General features: G+C 38.1%; 1 protein-coding gene across 1 annotated transcript in view; it reads right to left on the minus strand.

Annotated features, from left to right (window-relative positions):
• The window catches only part of ABCC4 (ATP binding cassette subfamily C member 4 (PEL blood group)), a 159527-nt gene that overhangs the window by 100281 nt on the left and 33930 nt on the right, over positions 1–25316 (minus strand). The window contains exons 9-18 of the mRNA XM_061996060.1: positions 24607–24711; positions 20146–20235; positions 19594–19785; positions 17956–18050; positions 17762–17848; positions 7077–7173; positions 5784–5999; positions 3845–3985; positions 2385–2422; positions 1925–2025 (exon numbers count right to left, since the gene is read on the minus strand). Of these exons, the coding sequence (XP_061852044.1) occupies positions 1925–2025; positions 2385–2422; positions 3845–3985; positions 5784–5999; positions 7077–7173; positions 17762–17848; positions 17956–18050; positions 19594–19785; positions 20146–20235; positions 24607–24711 (1162 nt within the window). The remainder of the gene's footprint in view (positions 1–1924; positions 2026–2384; positions 2423–3844; positions 3986–5783; positions 6000–7076; positions 7174–17761; positions 17849–17955; positions 18051–19593; positions 19786–20145; positions 20236–24606; positions 24712–25316) is intronic.

Genomic DNA, 25316 nt, shown 5'->3' on the forward strand with positions numbered 1-25316 from the left:
CCACTTAAAGATGCAGCAAAAGGCATCACTACTTAATTTACCTGCTTGCAGTTCATTGCCCACGTTCTGTGCAGTGCTGTTGTTAAGAAAAATATGCACAGGGCTGCGACAACAGCTTGTTTGCCTTGTCCCAACTGCTGTACCTCAGGCTAAGTAAAAAGCAACCTGATTTTTCCAACTGCATGTACCCAAACAAGAAAGCTGGGTCATGCAAAAAGGGGGCAGAGAGGTATTAAGCAGAAGGCTGTGGCAAAGCCTGTGCCTAACAACATTCTGTGGGAGCGATGGGAGGAGAGGAAGCAGGCAAGTCCTGCAACGCCAACACTTCGATATAACTTCTCTCAGGCTTGGAAGCCACTGGAAACTGCTGGCATAACCCTCATGGAACAAGTCACCTGAAAAGATCTAATGGCTGGAGAGAAGGGAGAGGAACAAGATGTTCCTTCAAGTTCTACATCCAATCTGTCTCACACCAAAGGTTTTTGTTTTGCCCATTTACAAGTTTACCATCTCAGTATAAGAGAGACAAGGGGTCTTTGCAGACTCACTTTATAGAAAAGGTGTGATAGTTCTGGATAACGGGGTTTCCCATTAGTAGAAAATTTTACTCTTCTAAATCTTTGTCTCATAGAAACAACAAGGTCTAGCAAGGAATTACCATTGTGAGGGTTTTTTTTCTTTTTCTAAACATCAAGAAACAGAAATTTAAACATTAAATTATTTCATACAGTTTTAGAGGTTTCAGAGAAAGTTAAGTTTGTTCAGATAAGTCAACTTTGTCAGTTCAACTATTGCAAATATCTTACTAAGCCATCTGAACATTTCAACATAAAGGTAGCTTTTGCTGTTCTTCTACTTAGAACAAAATTTGCCTTTGAGGATAAAATTTTCCATACCATGGTTTAGCTTATATGGTCAGAGAAAGCCAAGTTTGCCACACTTAATCATACTGTGCAGCCCACTGGAACAGCTCATGAAATAAGACATTACACAGAGAAAATAAGAGCCAAGTTTATCTGGCTCCTAAACTGTTGTTTCCCAGACCAAATACAATGCTTTCTGTCAAACATTTAGATCACATGGATTAAAAAAAAAAAACAAATCCAAACAAAATCATTCTGCACCTCTCCTCTTACCCATGAGAGATGCTTCTGGATACATTCAATGCATATTCTTCTGCTATTCCAACTGTTTTCTCAGACCTATCATTTACATCTCCACCAAGAAATTGTGATGCCATACAAAACTGGACATCACTAAAAGTGCTAAATTGCACAGTCTGAGAGCACATTTCTACATACAATTTTTCTATGCCAATCTTTACTACATTTCAGTGCATATTTCAAGATGTTTGGATGTCTGAATAAAAGGATCAATGACCTCTTCTGGATATTGAAAAGCATATGGATACTTAGTGAAATGTTTTTAAACATCCTGCTTTGCATAGCCATCTGGGATGCTTTTGAAAAACTAGTCCTTTTGCTGTGGCACTTACAAAGGAATGAAGCTATGCCAAGTTTCAGAAGAGTGTAGAATGAAGATTCATTTCTAAACCTTCTTGCCGATTCATATAATGACTTAAAGACTTAGTTCAATGATCTAGTAGTATAGACAATAACCACAACCTACGGTGACTGACTTTTTTTGAATACTCAATTCCTTGTTTACTTTCCAAAATCCAGGCAAAGCAAAATAGGAGTCTGCATTCAACCTATTACTTCTCTTAGATTTTTTGGTTTTTTACTTTATTTATTCCAATTAATTTAGTCAGAAAGTAAGACTCAGGCTCCTAATCTGCTAAGACATTACTCAGCTACTGCTAGAAATCACATTTGCCATTACTTTGCATCTCTCAAAACAGTTTATTATGACAGGTCGGGCAGTAAACAGCTCTCTAGACACAGACATGTGCACGTAAATTTACCTGCGTAAATTCCCAAATAAAAGTTAAGGTCTAAATGTTCAGTCTCATTCCCTCCATTATTCCCATTTGTTGTGACATTCAACTTTTCTTGATGATTTGCCCTGTGGAAATACATACAGAAGACAATAATCATCAAATCACATTCTGCGAATATTCATGAGGACGTTGAACTGTTTCTACATTCAACTCTGTTGAAATCTTCAGCTCAAAAAATCCCAGGTACTGATGTTGTCACGTATCACACCATGAGTAGTATCAACCAGAGGCTACACTGCAAAATAAAAGTTTAATTTTTCTTTCCCACATACAAAATGGATGGATAACAGGAAGAGATCAAGCATATTCTTAAGTTTCCTGCAACAGGTTTCCACCACCACCTATACAACACTGATTTCTATTAGACAAACAGTACTTGACTAAAAAGGCACAGGTGACTGACCAGTTAATATTATCAACTTACCAGTAAGAAAGCCACCAGTCCTGGAGCACGTATGCCACCTTGAGTAAAAGAGGCAAATACAAGAATCATCTTACAAAATGAAAAAAAAAAAATTAGAAAATTAGATTTCCTTGCTATTCTTTCATGTTCTGTGGGAAAACATCACATATTCGGGAAAGCTTGCCATCCAGTCTTTCAAGACCAGTAGCAATTTGCAAAGCATATTAGAGGGTGCATTAGATCCCTCTACAAAGAAAGAAGTTACCTTAAATTACCTTACATGATAGCAAAGTAAAGCAAAGCAACACACTCAAGCAAACAAGATATAGTACCTCTTCCTAGTGTATGTTAATTGCACATTAAGGAATTCATTTTTTCAGTTCCTAAATTTGTAACTACAGATATTCTAAAATGCTTTTTGATTAACAAACTTTCTGATGTTACCAGTCCAGAAGTTTGTGTTTACAGGAGATAATTACCAGAAACAGGGTTGAAGAAGGATGAGAGAAGAGAGGGAGGGAAAGTCTCCTACTGACACCTTCTGTGACGAGAGGCGACTACAAACTTGTAACAGGGTTATTTATCTGAAAATACACCTCTGTTCACATTAATTTAAAGTTCTGGGCAATCTACTACAGAGATTTCATCTTGCTCAGCTTTCTTTATGATTCAGTGACTCTATGACAAAACTCAAGGACAAGCAAAAAGGAAGTAATGTGTCTAAACATATAGACTATTTTTTGAAGCCATGACTAATTATCTCCATGAAATGAATTTACTCGTCAGGAAACAGAAAAAGGCAGTAAGCTATCTTCATTCAGCTTCCTCAGCTCACCATGTCTTTCAGTAAGTTTCAAAATCACTTTTCTTGTTTAAATATTTTCTTACTTACCTGCTACAGTCTGCATCACAGAATCCTAAGGGTTGGAACGGACCTTGAAAGATCATCTAGTCCAACACTCTGTCAGAGCAGGAGTAGGTCACACAGGACCTCATCCAGGCAGGTTTTGAATATCTCCAGAGAAGGAGACTCACCTATACTCTTCCTCATTTTCTTATTCTGCTAAACAGTGACCTTCCTTCTAGCCCTTCTCACAAGCTGTACTTAACAGCAGACAAGGTTTTCTTTTAACACTGTCAAACTCTGTCCTCCCATAGTCAGTAAATCTCTCTATCCTCCTTAACTTGAAACATGACTGTTCAGGTTTGTTAAACACTACTTTATGAACCTTATGATCTTGTTCTCTATCTCCAAAAACTAAACTGGCTTACAATGCCTGTGCTATGTTGCCAGGAAATTCTTACATTGAAATATTTACACTGTTGAAAGAAGGATCACTGCAAGATCTCTCAATGCTGTATCAAATCTCTGGGCTGATTTATAATATATGCACTACGTTAAAAAGAAAAAAAAAAGGAAAAAAAGAAAAAAGGCAAACCCAAAATACATTAAATATTACTTGTGGCTCCTGACAACTTACCTGTGCCAAAATATTGAATACTATAAGTATAAAAATCACAAAGTAGTTTGCTCCTGCAGTGAAATATTTTCTATAAACCTTGAATTTTATTTTTCCCTCAGAGCGACTCTCCTCTGGCACAGCAGCCAGTGCATTTTCAGGCTGAAAAATAAACAGAATAAAAACCATCAACCTTCCAGTTACAGATTTAGATTAAGCTACTTGAAAATTATGGTTCAGAATTTCAAACAACTAAATAAGGAGATAAAGTGATTACACATAGAAAAAATTTCAATATCGGACCCATAGCTTTGACAGAAATATTTGTCTCAGTGCTGAAAAACCTAATCTGCAAAATGACACCACAAGTATTTTATTTTGCACTGCATCCTAGAATGTAACATGACTTCATTTACAGCTAGAAATATTTACTCTAACTGACCATGAAAAAAGGTTTTCGTTTTCTTACATACTACCTTCAATCATAACAGCTCTGGAAACTAAGGCCTCCTTGGGAAAGATTCTGTTTTCAGATTGCAAGTGCATGTAATTTTTCCTTTTCAGAAATATATTTCAGGTAAATACTTTCCTGTAAGTGTGCACCAAAAACAATCAACATATGCTCAGAGTAACACATTACCCCCAATGTTATAATCACTACCTTGTAAGTACCAACAAAACATCTGTTGATGGGAAAAACAAGTACAATGACAAATGAGAAATCATACTAAGCAAACAATGGATGAGGGACACTTTTTTTTACTGTATACGTGATAAAAAAATTAGTGGCAGTAGACACATACACTTGATTTTCTCATCAGCAGATGTGGCTGTACAAGAGCAGTGCAATCAACAGACCTGCTTCAGATGTAAAGGAGAAATGCCACATACTCACTCATGAAAGAATAGAAGCCTACCTTAGCTTTTTGTTTCTCCAGCTCCTTCCCATCCCCATCCAACAGCTCTAATGCTACTAAAAAATTTGCCACACCTTTGTGGATTTAATAATGGAGTGACCATTGAGACATTAATAATATCAGTTAAGTGTACTGCTTTTGGGCATAAAACTATTCCTCCAAAAAGATATTAAAAGGTCTATAGCATTCTTTTTTTTAAATCTCACTGCTTTTCATTATTAAAAAAAACCCCAACAATATATACCTATAGCACAAATGTAACAGTCATCAGGGACACACAGGGATTGCTTATTCCATTTGTTGCATGGATGCAGTGCTAGCACAAGTCTAGTAGAGTTACAGAGCTCTTGAGCTGTTTTAATGTGAATGGAAACACCAGCAGAAGGCCTCCTGTGGTATAGAAACCTCACAGCTGCTGTTGCACTCTGCAAACCTAGAGATAACAAGGCACCTGGAAGCAAAGCTGACACCATACAAAGTATTCTGTTTTCACCAACAGAAGGGCTGGAGAGAGCAAAGTAATTGTGTCCCAAGGTTACTCCCTTGGGGCCAGCTCAAGATCATGTGGCTATGTTAACACCAGCAATGCAAGCCTTATATAAAGCCAGTGATTCTGCATGCACTTCCCAGAGCTCAGGATTTCAGGGAAAAGCATTAACTGAGTTCAGCACTGCACAAACACACCAAATCCACCCAATATGGTGGTATTGTCCCTTTGGACAGAGTGAAGGAAGGACAGCAAACTGTCTTTGGCCACCTATAGGAACGCTTCCCTCATCTAGCAGAGCTGACGCAGAACCTGAAACACTCTGCTGGGTTTGAACAGAGCAGTGCAAAGCTGTGGGATGCCTGCCCTCTGGAGCCCAAGTGGCAGGACTGCCAGCCAAGCACAGCACCAGGCAGAGTCACGGTGGGCAAACTCTCACCTGCTCATGCAATCCAGTAATCCCTGAAATTCAAATGCAGCAGGGAAAGCCCTCATCGAAATTTAATATAAAAACCAGCCAGACAAGAATTGACACATCTATCCTTTGAGCACTCACAGGTGGTTGTTCCACTGCTCCATCTTTCTGTGAGTGGACAGAAGAATCCTGGGACCAGACAGAGGACTCTGAGAAGGTTCGGCTCCGCGCAGACTTCAAGTTGGGGGTTCCTGGAACTGATGACTGTTCTACCTCCTCATCTTTTTTCAAAAGGGAAGCAAAGTCGATGCCAGATCTCAGGAACTCTGAATAGGTACCTTTCCCCACCATTTTACCCTACAATTAATATAAGCTTTGATTATCTTCATTATACACTTTCTGTAAAGGACAATTTCTCCTATCTATCCTCGCTGCCTCTGAGGCTCTGCAGTTGCTGAACATTCATCCAACTGCACTAACCAAGATATCAGTTCCTCATTTAGAAGAGCAGAAACAAACTTTTCACCCTCTAATCAGTCTCTTTCTGGCAGCTAAACAGGCCAAGGAGCATATGAACAGGATGATAAAAGTCTCAGTTACAGCCAGGTAAGAATTATTTCCTTGGAGAAGCTGCGGGATGTGGCATACAACTTTAGGACAAGTTGTTGAACTACATATATAACCATCAGTCTTTTATATTACTCCAGGCTAGGGGTAAACAACAGCAGCTTAATTTTCTGTTTGTCACAGAGCTCTACAAGGAACAACACAGATCACTTGCGTATTTCTTACAGTTTTATCACAAACTCATTTCTAGAAAAACACTGTAACTTTTAAAGAGATCTGAACAGAGTTGCAACTTTGCAATGCATCAAAAGTAATTTCACACACTTCACTCCCATATCTTAAAAAAAACACCAAAAAAATCCCCACTAAAAAAACCCTTCAAAACATATGATCACATTTCCCCTCTACCCATGAATATCTAGTACAACAAAGTTAGTAAGGAACCAGCTTTGCTCAAAGTCTGCTCATTTGCCAAGCTACTTGTGACCATTTCTCAGCCTGGTTACAATAATCAACATAGTCATTAATTCACACAGGAGTTTAAGAAACAAGAATAAAAGCAAAGCATTAACATAGTCTAAAAATAAATGTCACAGTATATTATACATCTGTAAGATAAAAATCAGTATGTAAGATTACATATGGGCATGATAAAATACAGAAAGAGATTTTTCAGGGAAAGTATTCCAAGAAAAATCAACTTATTCATAATTATAAATCTTTTAAAGCACATATGGTCATTAGTAGACAGAAAATATATTTACAAACTAAAAATAAAAATTTGTAACTGTTTTTCCCATGATTACATTAAAAGGAATTATCAGAATGTATGTGAGATATGAAAGTACAGACAACAAAATCCCTTACATCTTTTAAAATCAGAATCTGATTTGCAGCACGGAGATATTGCAGCTGATGAGTGACCAAAACAGAGATCTTCTGATGTAAGGCCTGACAAATACATCTGCAAAAAGACGTCAAAGTTAATTAAAAAATGAAATGTCCTAAAACATTTTGATTATTTGGCAGGGGGTTTGGACTAGATCTCTAAAAGGTCCCTTCCAACTCCTACCATTCTATGGATTCTATGATTTCTGGAAAACATCTCCTATTCAATTGTAGTGCCTAAAACTTAAAAAAAAAAATCCTGTGCTTATTAGATTTACAAAAAAAATACACTTAACAAACATGTTCTTTACTTAGATTTCTAAATCTTCAAGATAAGGAAAAGAAATTTCTTATTTCTGGTCTGAGGTGAAAGAGAATGAAGTATTTTAAGGGCATTTCATTAAAATTGTCTTAATCTTCCTACAAACAAATGTGCATGTCAAAAGCTGAGTTGCAAAGAGGATATTTAACAAAAATTAAACTAACAAAAAGAGAAAACAATGTGGATAATTATGGAAAAATACAGCTAATAAAAGTAAACTCCTTGAGATGGCTTTCAGAGTAGCTGAACAGTGAGTCACAGAGTTCTGGAGAAGTAAACAGTACTGCTAATTTGAACTACATCCATATATGTATTGAGGTAGAGCAGCAAAATTCTCTTATGATCTCTGACCATGGAAACAGGGCTTACCTTCCTCTCTAATACCTTACTTGCTTACCCTAGAGGCTCCCCCAGAAGTTTGGGATTTGGAGAGAATTAAGGTACTGGGCATACCACAACTAGTTGGCAAGTACAGTTCAATCCCACAGAGTTTTAGCACAAAGGATATTTGTTATCTTTTTGGCAGAACCTTGAAAGGCCACCCGAGTCATAAAAAACCCAAACACAAAAAACACAGGAGTGGAGCAATGGTTTACAAGTGCAGAGGTCTGCAAGCATGCTCTTCATGTACAACAGGGACAGCACAGACACAACTGAGGTCCAATACTACCAACAATCCTTGCCTTCATCCTCACATCCTGTGAGGATGGGCAGACAAACCCTTCAAGAGGATGTCCCTTTCTCAACTATTCACTGTCTTAGAAAACAAAGAAAACTGATATTGCCTACAATCCAGTGAGGGTGTAGACACAAGCATTTTCCATTTGGATCAGGACTGCTTTTTTGAAGATCATCTCCTAGTTGTCTCAGCTGAATCTGCTGTTGCTCATACTGTTGAGTTGTATTAGTGACCATAAATTGAACCTCTAGATAAAAGCAAGTCGGAAGACACATTTTGGTAGCATTCCTCATCAGTATTCAGTTGATGAGGAATGAAGCTTAAAGGGCCAGGCTGCTGGCTGCTCAAACCAGAACCTTCTGAGCTGCATGGGGACCTTGGCATCACACATTTTTCTCCACAGATCTGTTGCCATTGGCTCATTTTTGCTAATGTGCCAACTCCTCTAGGCTAACATCACACAGGACGATGGCACTCACCACAACAGTAATGCAAACACCCCTCACCCTGCCATTCTCTCTCCCTATTCTCCAAAGACACAAGCAAAACCACAGCAATCCAATAGTACAAATTCAATGTGGAAATGCAATCAAACAGTAAGAGAAGTAAGGCAGAAAAAGAACAGAAGCTTAACAGCATATTATTTACTGTGTTTCATACATTCATGCTGTATATCCAATTAACTCCATACACAGCTTTTAACATCTATTTTATCATTCCTACAAAAACTGTAGAATACTATAAAATGGTTAATACAAGTCAGCATAATTGCACGCAGAAAGTATATGATAGTGTTCTAAACAAACTGCAGTAAAATCAAAAGCAACACTCTTCTCAAGAAAGTTATATACTTGCTACGTAGCATCCAAGAAGCAACTATAAACTCATGATGTCATTCTTGCGTGGCCAAGATAAACAATTAATCAAGGTATTTGCAGCAGCATAACTATTTGAGCAAATGCAACTATTTATACACCAAACTTCTCTTGGGACCATTGTTCTGGTATGGTTACTGTCCACCCTCTAAGCAGCCATTGAAACAAGGCACATGGCAACTAGAGCACTAGTTGAAGACAATAAAGAAAGTATAATCTTCAAGAAAACCTATCCAGAGAACTGGACAAAGATCAGAGACGCTACAGGATATTTACCTGCCTAGCAAGAATGCTGCCAAAAGAGAATATATATGGTATTCACCCTGAAGATATCTAGCTTCCCCTTGCATAGTCCTTCAGCCTACATAACACTTTAATAATTGAATTTTCTGTGTGCCGATGTATACCCAACAGCTTACCGAGACAGACTCGGCAGTAGGAAACCCAGCGGCAGAAAACCTTAAAGTGCAGTGGGTTCACCATGGCTCAAGTTTGCATTTGGAGGGGGAAAAAAGGGGAAGGAAAAAAAAAGAAAAAAGAAAAAAAAAAAGGGTTATCACAGCATCAGAGCAAACCAATTAGAACTGTCAGAGCTGTCAGCACAGCATCCTGCATGACCGTGATCTCAGGAGAGAAGGCAAAAATGACCTCTGTGGAAACATAAATTTCCACTGATGTGATGTATCAGGTCACTCAATTGAGAATTTCTAAAAAATACAACAACTCTCGATTTGATGTTTATCTGGGTGGAAAGAAGCTAGCTGAATAGTTTGTTGATAACAGGCTGAGTAGAAAAATTGTTGTCACAATTCACTGGCACGAGCTCAGGAAGGAAAAAAAAAAAATCGCAACAAAAAGCATACACTTAGATCTCTTACTGACTCAAACAACCCAGTGCTCAGACAGCTCACTAGAAAATTTTGCCATTTAAAATACTGTACCCTCATGAAGCACAGAAGTTGCAAAACTGGTAAAATACTAAGTCTATACATAAGGTCTGTTTCAAAACATCAAACTACTTGAGCTTTTTGTTTGAAACCTTTTTTCTTGCTGCTTTTTTTTCCCCCAGCAGTCTTGCTCCTGTTTGACAACATCCATTCTGCAGTTTACAGTAAAAATTAAGTTTGTACAGTTGCCACAGAAGACTGAAACCAGAGTTCAGAGAGAGACTCGGCAAAACCAAATGTGATAAAAGAGCTGGCATAAAACTCTGAGAGACCAATAAATTCTTATTAGTAAAAACTTGGTATTGTCTTACAACTGAAAAAGAAAAAAAACAGAAGTCCGTAAGTGTTTTATGTTTTTAACTGGTTCACTAAGGCTTTAGATTCATCCTGAATATACTTTTAGAAATATCGCTCTGTGTAGCTGAAGAAAAGCAACCATCAGTTCTTGCTGAAACACCATCTGACAGTGTCTTACTTTCTCACCTACGATGCAGAGAATTCAGGGAAAGCCTGACTCAACAGGTGACATATCTGGTCCAAGGTTTCAGACGTCTGCTGCAATATGCTCAGAACTGCCATCACCTTTTCACTTGTTTAAAATAGCACCAAGTTCACTTTCCTTGTGTTTCTCTGCTACTCTCTCAAGGGGCATGCTCTGTTAGACTGTGGGCACATTAATTACATCCTGTAACTAAGACTTTCCAAATCTTGTCCATTCCCAGAACTGCCTGACATTGCCTGGTTTTCTATCACCAGCAAAAGTGGCATCAATGACTTGCACTCATCATCAGGAATACCAGACTTAACAATAGATCTCTCCAGAAATTCCACTCTTCTAGTTCAACAAAAACAAGCTATATTTTTAAGTTAACAAACCCAAGTAACTGCATATTATCACCCATTTTAAAAAGTCTCATTGCACTTCGACAGCAAACTTCTATATAATTAAAAAAAAAATTAGCTTGAGCTTTGATACTGTGAAGCACCAGAACACAAATACTCAGAAGAGAGCCTATACTCAAAAGTGCTCCTCTGTGCAAAGGCAGTGTCTTGGCACTTCCATGCATACAAATCCTCATTTTTTCTTCCCTCCCTATCAGGTTTTCTTATATTTGAGATGTGTTGTACTTTAATCTTTATTAAGTTTTTATCTCCAAGAACCAGCTTTCTTTCACCTCTGCAAAGTGTCTCTCCTTTAATGATTCCACTTTCTTCCTTACCATTCTTTCTGATTATGCATTTTGGAAGTTTACATGCAAGTTTAACTTTACTCTAGTTAACACTTCAATTCCTTTCAATGGAAATTATCACTGAAATGAAATTAAAGCATATGCAGAAGTGCTCACAGGCATAAAGCCTTTGTTAGATTAATTTACTTACTACAATTAATTTCCTCTCCTTCCCTTTAAATATAAGTAGTTGAGGGAGAACAATCTTCCAGTTGTTTTTGTACATTTCAAAGTTTAAAAAACTTCAAGTTTTAAAAAAAAAAGTTGATATGATTGTCAGAGACAAAATCCCCACATACCTACTTTCAGTGTGCTGTTTCTGTGCTTATATTGTTAAATATCTCTATTTTAGAACAACTCCTAGCCTTCTAATAGGCTAATAAATAAGAAACATCTGGTCCACAAAATCCAGCACCCTGTCCCTGGCACCAGCCAGCAGTTGATGGCTGGAGAAAGTATATAAGCAAACACACAGTGCTGCTTCCTTTAATACACATTTCCAGCTTCTGGAGTCCACGTATTAGTGACTTTCCGAGGCGGAGATCACAGAATCTTAAGGGGCGGAAGGGACCGCAAAAGATCATCCAGTCCAACCCCCCTGCCAGAGCAGGACCACCTAGAGTAGGTCACACAGGAACTCATCCAGGTGGGTTTTGAATGTCTCCAGAGAAGGAGACGCCACAACTCATCTGGGCAGCCTGTTCCAGTGCTCTGTCATCCTCACAGTGAAGAAGTTTTTCCTTATGTTTCTTTGGAACCTCTTATGTTCCAGTTTGTACACATTACCCCTTGTCCTATCATTGGACATAATTGAGAAGAGCCTGGCTCCATCCTCCTGACACCTGCCCTTTACATATTTGTAAACATTAATGAGATCACCTCTCAGTCTCCTCCAAGCTAAAGAACTCCAGCTCCCTCAGCCTTTCATCAGAAGGGAGATGCTCCACTCCATCATCTTTGTGGCCCTATGCTGAACTCTCTCCAACAGCTCCCTGTATTTCTTGAACTGAGGGGCCCAGAAATAGACACAATGTTCCAGATGCGGTCTCACAAGGGCAGAGGGGGAGGAGAACCTCTCTCTACCTATTATCCACAGCCCTTTTAATACACCCCAGGACGCCTGGCATGGCTTTCTTGGCGACAAGGGCACATTGCTGGATCAAGGTCATCCTGCTGTCCACAAAGACCCCCAGGTCCTTTCCCCTACATTACTCTATTACAGTTCATTCCCCAACCTGTACCAGTACACGGAGTTATTCTTTCCCAGATGCAAGACTCTATACTTGCCCCTGTGGAATTTCATTAGATTTCTCCCTGCCCAACTCTCCAGCTTGTCCAGGTCTCGTCGGATGGCAGCACAGCCTTCTGGTGTGTCAGCCACTCCTCCCAGTTCTTAGTGTTTATGAAGCTTTTCAAGAACGTTTCCCTCATGAATTTATATACCTCCTCCTTGAGCCCATTTCTGGTTTAGTATTTGTAATTTTGCAACTGCAGTCACAGGCCACTAAAGCACAGAACTACACAGAGGTTCTGCAAGTAGGGTTCTAGAAGTTTTTCATTTTATATTGCACTATTTAAAACAAACAAAACCAAAACCACAAACATTTCCATGAGATAAAAACTGTAATATTTTACAGTTTTTCAAAAACACACAATGTACAGTGACCACACTTAATGCTTTTCACTTTCTGAAAACAAAAACAACAAAAAACCCAAATCCCAAGCAACATTACAACAACATAGTCATACCTTTTAAACATTTTCCCTACAATAAACACAACAAAGCTGAAGGGATTTTAATCGTATCATCTAAATGTAAAGGTATAACTAATAGGTTTTTAACAGCAACACCTACAATACAACAGAGGTACAGGGCATTCAGGTTTGCTCAGTACTTCTCATTAGGGCTGATACTGCTGCAGTAGTCACAGAGGCACATAGGCATGAAACACAAAGTGGGAAGCCTTAGAGATATCCCTGATTTAGAGATTCTACCTGAAAAGGAGCAGAATTAAATCCTTAAAATGATACAGTAACTGTCCTGTACCCTTGTCATCAGTAGACAAAGCATGTAGTATGTGTATGCCTTTAAACACAGCACTGGCAAGTACATGCCAGGGTTACCTTTGCTTGGTTCCTCTGACATATAATTGTGTCTTTAATCCCTCCACAGAAATGAGACATGCTAGCTTTTATCTGCTAGTTTTACAGGACAGATGAGCTCCACTTGCTTTTAATTACCTGCATCACCATAATAGCACTTTTCCCTCAAAGTTCCAATGTTACAGAAGACCTACAAGCGTGACCCATTTTGAGAGATATGAGATTGGAAGCATTTCATGGCCTCCTAAGGGTTCAAAAAAATCAAATTACTTTAAACCGACAAAGTAAATATTCAGATCTGTATATCTAATTAAAGGAAAAATAAAAATCCTTTTACTCATTTTCTCTACTTCATTTTGCTCCTCCCCTCAAGCACTTCTAGGGCTTAGATAAGAATGCACTGAGGAATTCAGGATCTCTTAATCCATGCACTTCACATGATGGAATTTCCCAGCCTCCTTTGTCATTAGTTCAATTTTTCCTCATCTTTTTCTGCAATTATGAAGGACACTTGTGCTACAAAACCATGGCTGTCCCTCCCTCTCTTGCAGAGGAACACAGCTACCTCAGATGGAAATGGAGAGACTTTCAGGACAGCTGGTCAGTTTGCCTGATGACTCTCCCATCACCCTCAACATATGGTTATCCCATGACCCACTGCCCAGTTGCATGGCCCTTGAGTTCCCACAGGAGGCCATCAACTAGTATCAAGGTGCTAGCTGCATCTGTATAGATGCTAAAGTTCATTACTATGCTGTGACAAACGCAGTGATTTCTTCTCCAGTTTCTCTCTAGTTCCAGAGACAAAACCAAGAAAAGACAAGTTGCATTTACAGTTACAACATCTACAACAGATTCCTGCTAAAAAAAATTGCAGAATTCTGATTGATAATAGGAATTATTTAACTGTGCATACCACTCCCAAGTATCAGGACAACTTCTCTTTCTGATTTTAAAAGATTCACAAACTGTCCTGCAAATCTGTCTACTCTCACAAGCATAGAGGAGGAACAAAAAAATATCAGGCAGATTATCAACTGAGACTAGCACACAGCTTTTGTCACTGGAAAAGATACAAGGGAAGAACAATACCTACAGAAGAGCATCTATCTCAATAGACTGACAGAATCACAGTCCTCACTGGAGGAAAGCAAATGTCACTCCAGTCTTCAAAAAGGGCAAGAAAGAAGACACAAGGCCAGTCTCGCCTCCACCCCTGGAAAGGGGATGGAATAACTTATCCTGGGTGCTATCTCCAGGCATTTAAAGGACAAGAGGGTGATTAGGAGCAGTCAACATGGTTTTACCACGGGGAAGTCATGTTTGACCAACCTGAGAGCCTTTTATGAAGACATAACCATTTGGATAGATGGTGGTAGTGCAATGGATGTGGTTTATCTTGATTTCAGTAAAGCATTTGACAGAATAAAAATCCCACTCTTAAAACCACCTTTTTTTAGTCTGTATCACTGGTGGGACACAATTTAATTTCTATCCAAAGATGATCTGAAACTATACAATCTATAAAAATATGTTTACAAAGATGCACAGGGAGAGCAGGAAATTTCTCAGGATCCAGGCACAACTGAATGATTTTCTTGGAACATCATAAGCTATTCCAAACTTCATCATACAAGGAAAGGTGCTTTTGTATCTGTATGGTTGTCCCTCATTTCAAAACTAGACCTTGCAAAACACCTTAAAAGTTAATGAGAAGTTATTTTTATGCATAGATAATCTATACATATTTTCATGTATACATAGAAATACGTACAAAAAACAAAGAACTGTAATGATGCCCCTTCCATCGCAAAAAGACTGAAGCATGTCTACTGTTAACTATGAAGAGAACTCACAGGAAAAAAAGAGGCTACAAATAACAGAAAAAAGAGCATTTCCAGTTTATACCTTACTAGGCTCCAAGAAATCTGACCAGGAAAAAGGAATTCATTGGAAAACTGTCTTTATCTGCTCCATTATCCATGGAATAACTTGTCTTTACTAGAGAGAAATTCTTAAGAGACATCATCCCTTAATTAGTAATATTGTTGACTGTTTTCCCACTGAAGCTGTGTTACTTACATTCTTTCTCATTTGTAAAGTATTTATATATTCTAAACTGTTTACTACAGTAGCTGAACAAAACAGGGAGAAGCAGCAAATGTAATGAACCAGCTATCCACAGACCATAGCTTCAGGGAATTAGTAGGAATATACCTGCCTTTGATTTAAACACACAGACTAGACACTTCTTAAAAAATTAAACATTAAAATAAAATTACAAGGAGGGAAAAAAAAGAGCTAGTGAACTGAACAATATCCGCTTCAGATTCTCATTAAATAATCCCCCGTTTCTTCCATCTTGTCCATTGTTTTATGCCTCGCGGTTTGGACTCCTGGAGACAGCTTGTATGAAGTGGTGTCTTGGACATTCCTCAACACCATGTTCTAAGAAATCATTCTTTCCCAAGTGCTCTCCCTATTCTCCACATTTCTAGCACTACTCAGGAAGCATTAAAGAACATGCCCTGCCTTGTTTTTCAAAGCAAGCTGCTGAACATAACACTCTCTCCACTACCCCCATCACCTTTTATAGCTGCCATGAAGGCCTCAGAAGACAACTTCTGTTTGTAAAAAAGCCCTCCCTTATGACCTCGAACAGGGAGGCATTGTGCAGTTCTCCTTGCCACTACTACTCCACCCAGTCCATTTTCTCCACAAAATGCTTCCATTCTACTTCTATCTGTTTTGCTCAAACTGATCTAGAGCTGGGGAGGAAGAGTAAACACAAGTAAAGGAAGAATTTCAGCTAGTTTTCTGAGTTTCAGATTCTCTGAGATGATCTCCTTCTCCCTCCTCGTGTGCACATATTTGTCAGCAAAACATGCTGTGCTTGCAGAGTGATGGTTTCTAGATCCTTTATGGTGTGGCATATACAAAAATTCAGACTTCCAGTTTTGCAGTAGGACATAGATGCTCCCAACATCACGGCTCACAGAAAATGTAGAATAAATTGAAAAGGCAGTACTTCCTCTACTCTTCTGTCATAATCTTTGTGAAAAGATCTCAGGACTTAAGGGACAGAGACACAAGTTTACAGTTTAGGTAGGTGCACTTTCAGAACTCAGGCACTGATACATTCAGATGCTGGAGTTGTAGAGTAATATTGTGCAGAAACAGAAAAGTAGCAGATAAAGTCTAGATAATTTCAACATGCATTGAAGGAATTAGATAGAGTATGAGAACTACAGAGGTAATGAACTTCATCTATCAGTCATGGCCTGTGAAAACGATCCTGCATGGAATGATGAACATAAAGCCTATGCATCACAAAACTCTTACTCCATACTGGCTGAAGGAAACAAACTGTAGCCATTTGAAGAAATCAATAAAATAAAATACTGATGACATTTTAGAGGGATCTCCAGATCTGAAACTGCAAACATCAACAGGCCATGCAATTTTGAAATTTAGATACTAAAAGCTTCCCCATATGGAGAAAAAAACCTCACACATGTAATGCTAGTCAATGCAAATTCTAAGACCATTTCTGCAAGACAAGTTTTTCTCATCGTCTAGGGGTGGAGAAGAGAGAAGAACAGTAAAACCAAATTAATTCATGTATTTAGAGCGTGGAATTCAAAGGATGTAAGTATGCTCAAGAAAATGCTTTCATTTCCGTCTTCAACTAAAGACCCCTGAACTCAGAAAATGGAAGTTTTTCCTTCTACTTCTAATAACTTCTAGATTATACCTTTTGATATCAGGAGCTGCAGGCTATGAAGAAGCAGCAGCAACTGGCTGGGAATAACGGGATTATTTTCATACTCACTATGTGCTGGAGATTTGGCAGTTTGAAAGGAGAGACAGAGAAGAAATTTATAAAGGAACCTGACTTTTAATGAACACTCTCCTATTCCTTTACAAACGGAGAAAGTTACAATATCCTTCTCTTTCATGGTAAGCTTATATGTTCTTTTTTCCTCTGTTTCTGCTCCACAGGCCATAGTTCTCCATTTCACTTGATGGAAATTTCAACCATTCAAGAATCAAAATCACTCAAGAATTTAAGAAAGTTCTGTCATTTTCTTTAGCCACTTGAGCTAACTATGCAAATGAAGCTGCAGCAAACTAAGAAAGTATTTAAAATCCCACCTTATATTATTCTTCACTCGATACTAATATTCATAAACCCCAGTATTCATGTATGAAATCTGACATTTTCCTCAATAAAATGGAATGTATTCCCATATGATTAATTCCAATTATAATATTTTCAAACCAGAATTTTACAGGGCTTTTAACAAAAAACAAAATGAAAGACAGAGGAAATAGAACTATACACCTTCCAAATGCATAAAATAGAGGAAAAACGAATGCCAAAAGTGAATACATTTTTGTACACTTTTGTAAAGAGATCAATCTCCCTAAAAATGCTTTCTCAAGTTTTTCTATAAGAAACTAGAAGATAGCATTTGTATTTTAAATGAAAATAAAGTAATAACTTACTTTTCAAACAAATGTCTTCCGACTTCAGCATCTACTGCACTCAGGGGATCATCCAAAAGATAGATGTCTGCATCTTGATACACAGCTCTAAAATGTTTTTTAAAACAGTCAGTATCACAAAGTCTTAAATTTGTTTACTTTAGTCAGTGCAACCTGACAATTTGCAAATTTTAGAAACAGCACAAAACACTAGCCTGGCCAGATTTACACGGGCCTTCTGTCCCCCACTCAGCGTAGCTCCACGGTCTCCTATTACTGTTAGGTCACCATTTTCTAATAACTCCAAGTCCTATAAATGTGAAAAAAAAAGGGATAGTAAGATTTTTTTAAATCATTTTCACTTCGAAAAGACTGACAAGGCTGATTCAACATGAGATTTTCTGATTCCAAAAGCACCAACTTATCATCTCACATTAATATACAAGGGTTCGTACTAAACAAAATATTCATAGCTGCTTTATGACTTTCTACCATCAGCAAAAGATAATTAAGAAAGCAGGAAAAACAGGTGAGATCTTAAATTTCACTTTTTCCACAGCTTTGCCAGGGGGGAGCACACTATTACTCTCAGATTCAGAAACTCTACTCTCAGATTCTACTACTCTACTGATTCAGAAAAAAATCAAACTAAAAATTATGAATTGTAACAGTAAGTTAGTTATTTTTCAGTAGAACAAAATGAGCTGTCACAATAAATAAGTGAACTAAATATTATCAGTAAATTATCTTCCATTTGTCAATGTTCCTACGAACTGCACTACTTTTAGTCTTACTGCTATCTATCCAAGAGAAAGAACCACGATCTCCATCACATAAATTTGGTTACTTTGCAGGCTGTGAGTAAGAGGACAAAATGATAAGACTGTCCCACATCATATCAATGTATTTTCTATTCAGGAAATACAGAAATTTTGTATTAAGCTATAAAATATATTCTGAAAATTTATTCACAGCTTTTGTAAGACACATAATTTGTAAGAAAACTATGAAAGCAGATCTACCATCAAATATTAAGTGTTTTGGGTTTTTTTTAAATGCAGTTTGCTGTCTTTGAGTCAGTAAAACCTGAAGTTTAGACAACAGCATATGGCTGAATATCAGCAGGAGATATTCAAACTCTATCTACCATGTGTAAAAACCTTGCAAAACAATTTTCATCACAGTAACTATCTGCTTTTCACCAGTGTTGCTGCTGACAGGAATATTGTAACATGCTGCATAAAACCTTTTTAGCTGCCAAGCAAAATGTCTGTTTCTTGACAAATCTGGCTTAATCCTCTTCTATATCTCATGTCACAAACTCCTTTGCACACAGACCTTTCAAAAATATTTTTTTCATAGAACTACTTGGGCTCAGTAAGTTCTCCAATATACAGCACTAAGGTTCTTTTGATAGTTGTTAGCTATGCATAATACATGATATAGATGACATTGATTTTAAAAAAGCATATAGGACATTTATAAAAATGGAAGTCACAAATAGTGCCAGTTTGATCATTTGCTTTCCATCTTGTATTGCATTTACACACACACACATTATGACATAATACCTGTGAAAAGGGCTAAATGTGCTTATGAAATTAAATAATTGGGAATATCTTTTCCCAAATTTGTCTGTTTCACATAAGCTACACCTCCCTCTAGTGCAAGCTTTAGAAATTACAAGAATATGCTCACACACGGATGTAAAAATTTCTGTTAGGCAACAGGATTTACTTTACATGCTACTAAAAAACCAATTCTATACATTGTGTATTGCAGCACATATAAGTCCAAAAGAACCCCAAGTTAAAAATAAAGGTTCTGAAAATAAAACAAAGAGAAAACCATACCTTTTTGAGAGCACAGACTTTCAAAACTTTTTCATACTTTTCTTTCTCATATTCCTTGTCAAACAGTATATTACTTCTTACTGTACCAGAAAACACCCAAGGCTGCTGAGAAACATAGGCAATTCTTCCAGTAACGTTTATCAAACCTTTGTCTTTAGGCAGCTCACCAAGCACAGCACTTAAGAGCGAAGACTGGAAAGGATTAAAAAATCAAAAGAAACAAGATATAAAAACTGAAAAGCTTGATGGTATTAAAGACATCATACAGATTGAGCTGTGTTTACTGGCACAGCCATCTATTTCACCCTGTTGCTCAAAGTACTGCTAACAGTAGAAGAGCAGTAGTGCCCTTCACATGCAGTCTAGAAGCAACATACCAACTACTTAACTCCAAACCGTGTCCTCTACGCATCAAGAGGGACATCTGCTATTCTTCTTCTTATCTTGACATGGAGTGCGTTATTATACATAGAAAGGAACTGTACATTTTCAAGTTTCTAGTCATGTTTAACAGACTCATAAAAATCCCTCAGAATAAACATTATGACTTACTTTTCCAGCTCCCACAGGACCAATCACTGCCAGTAATTCCCCTTGTCTGACAGTAAACGAAAGTTGTTGAAGTGCTGGGCTTTCTGAATTCTATGGATTTGAGAAAAAGTTAAGACTTCTTCAGTACTGAGATATGTGCCATCAAAACAACTCTTTAGAAACAGAAAACGATGCATGTAAATGACTATAAATCAGCAACCCTTGTGACTACCATATTTTCAGACATACAGTTTGCCTCTTCAGCAAGTACTTCTGAAAGACCCTGATCCTTCACCACAAACAAGTAAAGCAGATAAAATAGTGTTCAAGGAATAAGGAATCCAAAGGCAGCAGAAGCAGTGCTTCCTCAAAGCCCACACATCCTCGCTGCAGCTCAGCACAAGGCCAGGATGGCAGCCTTGGCAACAGGAGCTCTGTGCTGGCTATCACACCAGCATTCACGGCCCCAGCGTGGCATGCCCAGTGACTCCAAGCAGCTAGACAAATGCTGAAAAAAGGGAGGGCTCAGGCTCTCATGGAGCCCCAAGGAAAGACAGGTCTGTGTTTGCTCTAGCCAAGGCTCTATCCAAAGTGAAAACGGATTTTATACAGCTTTATCTTGTATATCATGAATTCTCAGACTTTTCACAGACAACACAGTGGGCTATTTGTATGAAAATATCTACCCTAGGATTGTTTGTTTAATATTCCTTTATAGTATGTCTATCCTTTGTGCTCCACTACTGATAAGAGCTTATTTCCCAAGATATTTTGCACCTCCTCTATCAAGGTTGTAAAGATGCCTATTTCTTGTGAAAAGAAAGGATGCTCATGTTTTTAATAGCTATGTTAAACCACAATTCCTAAGGGCCTGGTGCAGCTCCCTGTCATTAAAGCAAAACACCCTTGTAACAGGATCTGCCTTTACATGTCTCTTAGACCACACCAAGCATAACTGACACTAAAACGCAAACAGGAAAATACATGCATTTAAGAAAACAAAACAAACAAAAAAGAAGTATTTCTGTTAAAGGACCCAGCCTTAAGCTTCAAGAAAAGCAAGGTGAAGAGTATCCAGCATATCTCTCACCCTTTTGGGGCTCAGACATCACCTAACCCTGCACAAAAGATGCTGCATGACCGAGTTCCAGCACTATGAAAAGTGGAACCTTTCAGCTCATTTCAAATGAGCTGGGAGAGACACAGGTACAGTATCCATCTAAATTTATGACAGCTAGGAGAGCTGGGCTAGCTGGCACATGCCCTCTCATGCCAGGAGAAATACTCAATTAGGCAGCACCATCATATTCATAGCTCAAAGATTCAAAGCTGCACGTTCCCCACCACAACTCCCACCTCACAGCCACATCATAGGGTTTACACGAAATAAGTGCCACACAGTGAGAACCCAAATTTGTGTATGTCGTGCAACTCTGCAAAACTACTTTCGTTGCTATCACTAATTTCCACAAGGTGGCATCAAAGGGGCTTGTTATCCCTTTCACCACCCCTCCACTCCTAATCAGCACTTTACCATGAATTTGATTTCTCCATCCAGAGTACACAGTTCAGGTGTTCAGCAAGTGTTAAGGGTCAGGGGGACTCAACATTTTTTAATGTAAAGTTTGTAGGAACAGAAAATATCTCTTATTAAACCAATGAGTCTATACGGAAAGAGTAAATAAGCTTTCAGGTACACAGACTATTCTTCAGACCTCTCGAGGCTGTGCTGCTGTATTCAGAAAAATACATTTCCACACTCATGGTTTTAAAAAAAATATATCTTAAGAGCCTGAAAACATTGCAGAAAATTTGAGAAAAGTTTTTAAACTTTTACCCAAATATTATCTATTAAAGCAAGATTGTTAAGATAGGACTAGATTCTGGCTGCCCAGGGAGGGTGTGAAGTCTCCTTCTCTGGAGGTTTTCAAAACCTGCCTGGACACGTTCCTATGCGACCTGATCTAGGTGGACCTGCCTTAGCAAGGAGGTTGGACTCGATGATCTCTAAAGGTCCTTTCCAACCCCTACCACTCTGTGATTCTGTGATTATATACAAAAGTAGCAATGCATGCACAGAGCATGGCCACAAACACCAAAGGGGCATGGAATTTTTGCAAAATGATATTCCTTAGAATTAAATTTGTCCTGAATTTGACATACCTATTTTTAGGCACTAAGCTGAAACACTTAAATTGAAGCACCGACTAGTATTACAGCTAAGTTAATTTGATAGCTCATTACCACAAATGTCCCAGCTTCCTTTGCCTTGTTAACTATCCACTTCTTTCACTTCCCTTTTGCCACTCGTTCTTGCCTAACCTTGTTGATGGTGCTCAGCTATCAGGAAACAACTCATACTAAAAGTGATTCATTTTCTATTGCTGTATTCCTCTGACTGGTTTACCACAGGGTCATTCATGCAAACATTAACACCAGCACATGGGAGTGAAGAAGAGATAAAAAGTTCAAGGATAGAAGGACATAAAAATGACCCCTTCATGAGCAGCATGTCCTTAGGTGAAGTTGGGTAGAACTTGTATGTCCTGCAGTCAAGAGAAAGAAGCAATTTGTCTCATCTAACGGATACAGAGTCTATGTATTGCACAGAAATACTATACAATTTTGGTTTCATTTAAACAGCAAAAAATACATGGGATAAATTTGGCCTCTGTCCAAATGCATTTTAAATCTAAAGTTGCTCAGTTGAGCAGTCTGTTCTGTAAACTCAGAATTACTAAAGAATCCCTAGTTCCATGCTGGTATCAGACTAGCCTGTGGGACTCAAGATAATACTTGCCTTAGTAAGACAAGAGTGTGACCGTGAAATAATTGGTTTTGTTTATCTTTTGATTAATACATCATGTTCGGTTGTTTTCCTAAAAGTCTAGCTAATAATCTCTTTTTTACTTAGAGTGATTTTAGATTTGTGAGTTGTTGGGGCTTTTTAATATCTTTTTGCTCATGATTTTTATAAATAATTAAAAAAAAATCTAGCTGTACAGTGTCTGCACTGAGATCCAAAGAGTCTTGAGAAACCCAATGGGCGTAGTAAGCTAAGTCTGTTACTTTACAGAGGATACCTTATTTATATTATTCCTTTTATACCTCCTCTTTCTCAGAACTCATCATCTTTTTAGTGAGCAACTCTTTAAAATGATTTTTCACCTCTGAAAGAGTACATAACAGAAACTTTCTGAGCAACTCTTGATAGTTTCAGATAACTATTATTCTCCCATGCATACTGCAATTAAATACCAAAATGAAAACTACATTAACAGCTTTGTGGGTGGCTTGTTAAGTTTGCTGGTTTTCAAATCGAAAGGAAACCAGTAATTCCAGTCACACTGCCCTGCTTTATGCAATATAAACAACTCATTAAAAAAAAAAAAAAAGATGTTTTATGGACATATTATGCAACCATTTCCTATAAACTGTTAAGAGTGGCACCAGCATTGCCTTGGGAAGAAAACAAGGATTAAGAAATACATTCCATTTTGCATTAGAATGTATTCATCATGAAGTTTTTAATATAATTTAATTTTTTAATACATGTTCAATGGCTAAGAAAGGTTTAAATTACAGAAATAACTGTGAGAAAGTAGAGCAGAATAATACAACATTTTTCTTTTGCAGTAGAGTAGTAGCAGGCGATCCTCACATATATTTTGACACTTTTTAAAACTCAGAAAGCTCACAAAGATTCTCAAGGGTTGGAAAGGACCTTGAAAGATCATCCAGTCCAATCCCTCTGCCAGAGCAGGACCACCTAGAGTAGGTCACACAGGAACTCGTCCAGGTGGGTTTTAAATGTCTCCAGAGAAGGAGACTCCACAACCCATCTGGGCAGCTTGTTCCAGTTTTCTCTTCCTTGGGACACAACACATGTAAGGCAAGAGGATATATAAAGGGAAATACAGAACATGTCTTATTTGCATTATTTATATGCAAAGTTCATTTTTAGAGCTTCCAGCATTTCTTAGGGAGACTGAAACTTCCATCGTGCAAGGATATTGGTAGCTTGTAATAGCTCCAACAATTCATCACAAATTGCTGCTTACCACAGCAACTGCACTTTTACAACAGAAACAAGTCAGTCTTTGCCTTTCTCACAGAAGGGTTCTCAACCAATGAGTTGATAAGCATTCAGTTCACAAAAAAACCCCATGTGCTAGGGCCCATCTTACTGTGCCGTCTTTAATTCCAATTTAAGCATCTCAGCAAGGATACAATGCTGTTAGATAACAAGACATTTTCACACAGAAATGCATAGATAATAATACTCAGGAATGGCTACTTTTGAGATGCACTTGATAGTGTTTTCAGTACTATTCTACTGTGTTAGCTTAACATACTAAAAGGATTCTCACTCACTAAAGATGGAATACAAAACATCAGCACACTATACATAGTCATACTGCTTTTCAGATTTAAAATGCCTGCAATGCCAATATACTTAACATCTAGTAGAAGTGAATTTACCTTATCCCAATAGCAAGTCAAATCCTGAACATGGAGAATGATGTTCTCATTGTTACTATGCAGTTGCGGCGTGCAGTGTGAGACTTCATCGAGTACCAGAAAGTTCTGCAATAAGACAAAAGCACAGGGTATTGCCTAATGTGAGACTGAGAAAGGGAAGGGAACTCAAGCACCAATTTTTGGAACATTAATGCTGGGTGTGGGGAACAAGCAGAAATTGACCAAGGAATGATATTTCCAAAAAAATGCACAACTGCTTCAACAGTCTGCCCCTAACTAGCTAACTGCCCTTCCCTCACAAAAAAAAAAAGCAGCTAATTGCAGATTTAATAGCACAGAAATACTACAGGACTCTAACAATTCCATTTGCTTAAGAGTCTGCCCTGTCTTTTTCTTGAAACACTGACAAATCTTATCTGTTGATTCCTCACCATGTAGAAGGGGTGAAATCCTCACTGCCAACACCCCACCCCTCTGCTTTGATAATGAAGACTTAACATTGTTTTACTTGGAATAATTTTGAATCACAGACCATAAAGATCTTAATTAGGCTCCAGCAGAAAGTATTTTGAGAAAAGAATGGTCTTGATCTTAGAAGCCAAGATTAGTTAACGTGTACTGACCTAACAGTTTGCAGATGTGAGACAGCTGCTGAAGACTTACAGAAGTTAGTAACTAAGAGGAAGCAGGAGGATGCCAGGAGCCATGGG

This window comes from Colius striatus, chromosome 1 (assembly GCF_028858725.1).
Source record: "Colius striatus isolate bColStr4 chromosome 1, bColStr4.1.hap1, whole genome shotgun sequence".
NCBI lineage: Eukaryota > Metazoa > Chordata > Aves > Coliiformes > Coliidae > Colius > Colius striatus.